The following is an 8,721-nucleotide window of genomic DNA, read 5'->3' on the forward strand; positions in this document are numbered from 1 at the left end:
GCGCGCGCCGGCGCACGCACGCACGCACGCACCGAGGCCAAACACACACACACACCACACACACACCACACACACACACAACACACACACACATATATAATATATATTATACTATATGTGGCAGCTAGCCCTGCATCCGTATGTTGCCGATACATTACAGCGACGACGTTTATGGACTATAGTGCATTTATTCTCAGGTCATCGCTTTGGCCGCCGCGCAGTACGGCCATGCGTGGTTACGGCGGCAATGGCGGATACGGTGGATACGGTCTCGCGGAGGTTATTTGGGATACGGGTCATGGGGCAGGATATGGAGGATACGGGTAATGGAGCAGGATATGGAGGATACGGTTTGACAAGCGGACAGCGGTACTTTCGCTGGCGCACCGCGCTCCCTACGGCTACAGGAGGTTCGCACGTCGCACGGTGTAACGGCGGAAGAGGATTCGGATACAACTATGGCGGTTACGGGAGATTAGACATCTTCGTGGATAATTATTGTAAAAATGTAATTTTTAATGCGATATTTTAACGGGATGATATTTACATGGCCGGCGTCATGAGCTGACGAAACAGTATGGCTGTATACGCAAGCTCTCGTTTCTCTGCTGAAACTTTCAGAACTTTTGATGAAAATGTATACGCAATGCTTTGCAAACTTCTAAATTATCAATAAAATGAATTCACGTTCACGTCAATAATTGTTGTATTTGCAATGTTAATATAATTAGTGCTTAATATGGAGCTGGCTGGTCATTCTTCGATTGGCCGATATATTGACATGAACAATAATATATTTCATCAGCCGCACAAAACATGAAACGTACACGTTTATGTTTCTCTCACTTTAGCCGAGATTTTAACATGAGTCATTACGCGTAATTACTGATAAAGAATCTCTATGTTGCTTGCCCCCCTTATTCTGGGGAATTTATATCCAATAACTTCTGGCTGTTCTCTATATATATCAGGAGTTAGATAATAGGAATTTTTGGAAATTAGGAAACTATGGCGACTATTTATAGAGAATATAGGGAATATTTCCCCTATTATCTACTCCTCATATATATACTATACCATCTCTAATATTTAAACTAATATAATATAGCGATTATATATAGATATATATATATATATACTAACTATACCTACTTATATCATATCATTCATGTGTTATTTGTATCTACTCTCAAACATTCGGTCATAGTTCACTTTCCGTCGTCGTAATTCCCGCTGGCATATTCTTACTTGCAGCAGTCTATGAGGGACAAAAGGAAATTAGCCATCTAGATTGCGAAGAAAACTAAACAAATATACATGATAAATCTACATACGTATAAAATAATAATTGTAATGAACAATAGAGTAAAATTATCATTTCAGTGTAATTGAAACTTTACCAAATACATGTCCTGTCGACATTACTCAGTTGAATCACGAATTCATGTCCCGTAGGCTACGGAACTGCAATGGAACCACATAGATAAACTACATACGTGCCCTTAAACTGGATACATAATAAATTATTATAACGAACTCGTTATACTCCAACACAACATACACGGCGTAGTCTTTATTCACATATTTCACTGTTTAGGTCGTGTATATCCGAGCATCGGTCCTTCGGTCTCTAGAGTTGCGATCTCGTAATTTAAATATGGTTGGAATTCGGGATTAATTATGGTGCTCGCGCCAGCCGATGTCATATTTGGCAACATTTATTTTTGTTTTAATATTTTTTCTGCACAAATCTTGAATCTCCACTTCGCATGCTACATTCACCACCGTCTATGCATTTTGTTAAAGCCGTATATTAGCATATATCCTGCCATTTATTGCTTCTACAACTATAACAATTTGTATACGATTGTCCCTTAGCGACAGCACAGACGTTATTCCCGTCAGATAATTGCAAACTATTATTGACAATAATTCGAAAAAGTGCACTGTGCTAGATGACATGATGTAGCTGGAGTGATCTTTTAAACCAATGCAAACATAACCTTATCAGCAAGTAAATGTGGTGGCGTCAGGGTTTAATGTTTTCACTAACAGCTAATAGTAGATCAAGCCTTCCTATGAGCTGCCACCCATTTACCAGATATAACAGATCTATAGTTCCGAATTGTTGTCTTCCTTGCAATAACGCAATGAAGTTCGGAGCGTAGCGCAGTCAGAAACCAGTACAGATGAAGAACTGCAGCTTGTGGTAGACGTCATATAAAAATGTATCAAGTTTGCAAGTTTCGGAGTAGCTTCACCAGGGTTTAGATTCATAATTGGCTCGTAGGCTATCTTGCGTAGCCACGCGTCCTACGAATGCCTCACTTAGACTCAAGCTAGGTCAGCATGTGCGTATATGCATGTGGTCGATCTATCGCGGCCACACTATGTTCTCGCAGCAATATTTCATATGACACAGTTTGTTGCTATAAGTCTAGCTTAATCCAACTAATTCTAAGATTCGCAGCACCGCGTATAACAATTAACCTAACAGATGTATGATAGCCCCTCACTCGCGCAATTCTTCACTAAAACGGACAAATATGTGAATGTTATGATAGATGAAGTGGGAGCAAGAAAGAGTGTATTATTTGCACCATTCTCACTGGATGCGATTTTGACAAAGAAGTGAATAAAATGTGGGAAACGGTTAAAGCAGCTGTCAATATTAGGGGTCATCCTAGTTTGGGACCGGGAGTTTAGAAATCCGGGGGTCCTAAACGGGGAATGGGCTCAAGGTTGTTTGCTATGGTTGAGATAAGAACATTTTTGTTCATAGTATGAATGTCGAGCCCAAACTTAATGGAATCTCCACAATCTTGGGAACGTGCTGCCAAAATTGCGGATTTCCCAGTTTGGCTGACCAATCTCAATATTGGGCATGTTGAAATCAGTCGGTTACTCAACTACTCCAATAATGGTGCGCATGCGTGTGTGTTTTTACTATATCACATAGCCTATTATACAGTATATTACACTACCTATATCACACATCGCTATATGTTATATATTGCAAACTGGGTATATAAGGGTTTCTTTAACATTATAGAAGTAGCTATTCGAATCAGTTGTTATTTTAATCAAGGTATTTTCAATTTGCATTTCAATTAAGGTGCCAAGCTCATTGAAAAAATACCATGATGGAATTCATGGTAATAAAAGCCTACTAATTCCACGTTTGTTCAACCGCTGCCTACCTTGCCCAAACTAGGGATTTTCCTGATATTTATGTTTGATAGAGTCGTCAAATTTCTAAACTAAGACGCCAAACACACACACAAGACAGAAAACATGAGAACTCTTACTAATAATGCAACCCTCGCTAGTATGCCGATTCCAAGTTTGCGTAACCCCTGCTTAACTTGCCCAAGTGCAACCACTGTTACGTTCAGGGAGAGTGTTCCATATAACGACGTAATTAACCGCATTTATATACAGGTGCAATTGTACCAGAAAACGTAGCCGTTGTTCGCTAGTCTGAGATAACCTTGGTCCTTCCAGCAATATCATGTGTACGTAATCGGAGGCTCCAACTCATAAACGCCGTAAATTGTTCGCGCTTATCAAGCTCATTGTCTGTCCGGTAGAACGCTATACCGTGACGGGAAATCGCGTTAGATTACTTGACTCTCTATTTAGATCTGCAGCAAATGCTCTGACTAGTCAGGAACAAGCGAGTCACTATTCGAACCCGAGAACATATGTATGTAGCTATTTATTCGATGAGAAGGTTGGGATAATCATGATCGCTGCCTCATCGAGACACTGAACGCGCAAATTACTGTTCGCATTGATGCATCGATTGTATACGCATTGTACGCATCGATAAATGTTGCAATCACCGCGTAACCATGGGTCGGACGCAGTAGAATCGCTATAAAAGGACGTGTAGAGATCTCTACATCATCCACTCGCTTCTGATCGCTCTGTGAAGACTATCGTCAGCACTCGTCCAACCACAAGGTATCGTATGACGCCATTTTCGCTTTTTTTAATATATCTGAGCATAGCATATATATTGTGTTGCGCGAGTTAGTGTATATATGCGCTGAATGACACGTTCGGATATTTTGACAAACTTATTCAACTACTTTCTGAAAAAAAACACCACAGGAAATGTCTTTAATGTAGAGAACTATTAGGCCTATATCCATTCTTGGCGCCCACTTAGTATGGTAAGCAAATAAGGTCGTAATTCGGCTGTAGTTTGGAAAGAGATGTACCAGCCAGAGAGCCAGAGACTCGCGAACTTGTGTAGGTGGCATATAGATGAATAGGGATCAGATCTCTTTTTGTAGATCTTTCAAGCTACCTATACCTGCCTTAATTTTTCCTACCTACCGGCACGTGGCCATGCTACTACCGTCCCGCAAGCGTCTAGATTTTCAGTACTTGTACTTGTATCTATTAGCACATGAATCAGTAGTATCAGCTTTTCGCTATGCGTGATTATTGATGCAAAACGTTACTTCTTGCCTACTCTCTAATGATTCTCTTAGTGCGATGACCAGCCAACTTTTTCACGTTTACTGAACTCATCCCGTATTATACGTTCACTTATACGCGTAATATGTGTATATGTGCGTATGTGTGCGTTCACGTATTATGCATATCACTTATATCCGTCGCGCCGCGTGTCCGGCCGGTGGTGTAGGAGTTTTGCGAGCCAGGCGCAAGGACGCACGAGGGCACACACACATTACAGTATAGATCTCATTCCTTTCTCTTGCAGAATCATGAAGGTCGCTCTCTGTATTCTGGGACTCTTTGCAGTAAGTATACCAATGAGTTGTGGTGTGAATAAAAGTTAATAATAAGTTAAATATCTGCTTCACCTTTCATGGTCGTGCTTGCCAAACTGGCCCTAGACTTAATTATACTATATTAATGAAACCCTGCTTATGACCAATGTATCGATTTTCAGATAATCGCATTGGCCGCCGCGGAACACTGGGGCCATGGTGGTTACGGCGGCTATGGCGGATACGGTGGATACGGTCTCGCCGGAGGTTACGGCGGATACGGTCATGCAGCAGGATATGGTGGATACGGTCATGGAGCAGGATATGGAGGATACGGTAATGGAGCAGGATATGGAGGATACGGTCTGACAAGCGGACAGGGCACTTTTGCTGGCCACCGTGCTCCCTACGGCTACAGAGGTTACGCACGTCGCCACGTGTACGGCGGAAGAGGATTCGGATACAACTATGGCGGATACGGACATTAAAATACTCCATTAGATATGATGCTTAAATAATAATAATTTCTAAATTTGTGACCAGCAGTGATCACGTCGCAAAATATTACAACGATGTTAAAAAACAACGAGGGTTTTTTTATGGCACGGTGATTTTATTAGGTTGTTGTCATCGCGAATTCTTTTTATACGTCATTGCAAACGCCAATTAGATTATAATGTAAAGTGCTAAAATATATTGTAACATAATTGTGCAAATTCTTTTTTAATGTTTATTTTATTATAAAAAGAAACGATAGGTAATGAACGATCAACAAGAGCAATAGCAACAACACCAACCACAATAACGCCAATAACAAAAACAGCCATAAACCTTTTACAATAATGTTCACTTATTTACGTCTATGCACTTGATGCCAAGAAACGTACACTTAAATTCCAAAACGCGCTATGTTCTGTAGCAGTGTATAAACATTTTTAAACTATCAGAGACACCATGCGCACACATCAGCGCTGTCATCAGACCTTAAATCATCGTCTAGAGCGTCTATATCTGTGGAAAGAACAACTGTCTGCGTTGCAATAGTGAATATGCTAAGTCACCCGTGTAAAGGCTTTCCGTAATGAATTCGCGCGCGGGGTTAAAAGCACAGAAATGCGTGGATCTTTTTTTAATCGCACGCGTGAGATATTCTTTAGCGCCTCTCCATCGGCCAAACGGTTTCGCGAGAGAAAACGGCTAGTGTAGTGAGCACTTAGGAAGTCGTGAAAGGGAAATTGCTACCTGTAAACCCGTTTTATTTGCACGTACCATCAATAGAGATCCACGTTCTAAAGACCCTTTTAGCGTCAGCCTGCTGTTGTCCTCTTAAAATCAGAATTTTTTTTTCAACATGTTCTTCATATCTGTCGGCAGGTTTTAAATGGCATATCACACTCATACACCAGCACATAGTGCACCTGCCGCCACTGTCTGCTATGTCAATAGAATTTACATATGCAACGCTGTACGTATATGCGTTCGCGGTCATCGTATTCAGAAATAATTATAAGTCTTAACATTAGTCCATTAACTTTGACTCGTATAGTAGACCGTTGACAGAAACATCACAAAATTACGGAAACGAAAAATCTCATAAAATTTCCTCTTAACATTACGAGATCTTAACCCCTCTCCGGCCTCTCGTAACTTTAAAACAAATGTGAAAATAACACATTTACACATAGAATTGCAATTATAGTAATATTAGGTTTGATATTAATTCGTAAAACGTGTTCTTTTCATGGAAAACACGTCAGAAACACTACATATCTACCGATCGCGTGCCAAAACAAACGTGTACAAGTGGCGTTTAATTTGTTCTTTTGTTTTTGGATATTTTGATGAGCCATGACCACTGATCTCTATAATATAATCATATTATATATTATATATATCTATAATATAATTATGTTATAGAGATCAGTGGCCATGACACTTGTGTTTCTGTGCAGAATACATTCGTGAGCGTGTCGTTTTTTTCATCAGATATTTTTTATATGTGGTTAACCATCATCATGTATGAATTGGAATTTTGTGATCGAATCTCATCCAATCAGCAGCCTTGTGACAGCAAACTGTCAAGTTCCTGTTATCGTAAGTTTTCCCATAGTTGCGTAGATACAATTTAATGACAATGTAACCCACAGGCGCTTGGAACGTCTCAATAAATAAAAAAAGTAAATAAACACGAAATGTATTTACTACCAAAGTCTTAATGTTTCTCTACTCTATTTCGCCTATAATCACCTGTAAATGCCGGTCAAATGCTCATCTGCAACACACAAGTACACCGCACGCTAGCTGCTGCACACTGACACATAAATATATATGGGTTCCATTACTCTTGTTGGGTTACGTCATTATTGTAGCTGCGATTCGTTTCTGTCAACGCTATTCTCGTAACATTAACATTAGTCGTAAGTGCTATCTTAGCACTAACATTAGCATTAACTTTACGATGTTTTTGACAACGGCCCCCTGGGTTCTTCTTAGAGCACAACTGGACGTATTTGCAGACAATAAGGTTTCCCTCATGCAAATAAAAATGTTGTTGCAATGGCCTATACTTGTATATGCTATTGTATATTAATTTAAGCACATAATTCGCTTTCCTTGCTGAATAATTTAATAGAGAGGGCTCAGAGGGGTTTATTTACGATAATCATTTTCATATTACGATGGTATATTTATTCTCAGTTTTGTATCATTATTTAATTAAGATTAATGTAATCCTACATGTTAGAAAACACGTATGATGTGTTTAAACATATTTAGACATTTTTGTTGTACTTAAACGAGTGATTCTAAACGGCTGAATAATATAGAATGTTAACATTTGTGTCGAGAATCATACAAAATGGGATATTTACACTATGTAAACTGTAAAGTCATCATTAAAAAAGTGGTGGGACCAGATGTGGTTCAAGAGCCTGCAAGGGAGCGAAGCGGCCGAGGGGAGAGCTGGGAGGGGTTATCCCCCGTCCAACGGTAAGCACTTTTCATATTTTTGATCTCTAAAAGGTTCATTTTCGCGCATTTTAATTGCAAGTATCGTTTACATGCCATAAACTATAGGTCAACGATGAATTTTCAAAACTTTCCATTTAAAATAATGCTTTTTTGATTTGTATATCGTTGATTCACTTGATTGTATCCAATCAGGGGCTTCGATCCATTTTGAGGATGGGGTGGCCCACTTACCCCCATTTTGGGGATATTTTGGGGATTATTTTGGGGATGGGGGTGTACTGGAGCAAACAATATATTTAGAATTTAACGTGTTAAAGTATGGTAGCTTCAACTATGATATCTTTATGTATCTCGTAAATTTATCTCAAAGCAAAATTTAAACTTGACACTTTTCACATGTACCGGAATTACATACATTCACTGAGTGAAACATGTTTCTTTTTATGGATACTGAAGTCTGAGATAAAAAAAAAATACTGGAATTCCTTTTCCTTTAAAGATAGTAGCCCTCATTTGCAAAGCATCGTGGGAGGTCTCGAACAGATTTAGGCTCATTGTAACTTAAAATGAGGCCTCATCAAAGTAAACATATCACAGCATTGGATTTATTGTTATAATGTACAATTTAAATGTGAAATTAAACTCTTCTTAAAGAGACTGGAAGACGCCTTAAGAACTCAAAGAAAATATCCAATTGGCATCTACAAATGAAACTTTATGAAAATTGGGAAGGTGTGCAAATGAGGGCTGCTACCTTTAATGTAAACACTGTATCTAAAGTAATAGACTTTTATTTACACTGTATCTGAAATGAAAGACACAACGAATACCGTCTTGACCCTGTAACCCGTAAACTGCAAAGGGTTTTTTGATGTTGGAGACTTTTAATGTGCTAAAACAGTAACGTAGCCAGGTTATATACTTAATGGTATATGCAGCGGGGACTTTACATGCAAGGTCTGCTTCCTATTTCTGAAGTGAAGTATACTGATGAAATTTTATTATA

The 8,721-nt window shown here is 39.2% G+C and overlaps 1 protein-coding gene across 1 annotated transcript in view; it reads left to right on the plus strand.

Moving 5' to 3' along the window:
- Window positions 1-5,466, plus strand: part of LOC106821398 (glycine-rich cell wall structural protein 1.8-like) — a 10,157-nt gene extending 4,691 nt beyond the window's left edge. Inside the window, exons 5-7 of the mRNA XM_014826165.1 lie at window positions 3,896-3,966; window positions 4,736-4,775; window positions 4,928-5,466. Of these exons, the coding sequence (XP_014681651.1) occupies window positions 3,896-3,966; window positions 4,736-4,775; window positions 4,928-5,233 (417 nt within the window). The 3' untranslated portion in view covers window positions 5,234-5,466. The remainder of the gene's footprint in view (window positions 1-3,895; window positions 3,967-4,735; window positions 4,776-4,927) is intronic.
- The last annotated feature ends 3,255 nt before the right edge of the window (window positions 5,467-8,721 follow it).

The sequence above is a fragment of the Priapulus caudatus genome, unplaced genomic scaffold, assembly GCF_000485595.1.
Source record: "Priapulus caudatus unplaced genomic scaffold, Priapulus_caudatus-5.0.1 Scaffold71, whole genome shotgun sequence".
Taxonomy (NCBI): Eukaryota; Metazoa; Priapulida; class Priapulimorpha; order Priapulimorphida; family Priapulidae; genus Priapulus; species Priapulus caudatus.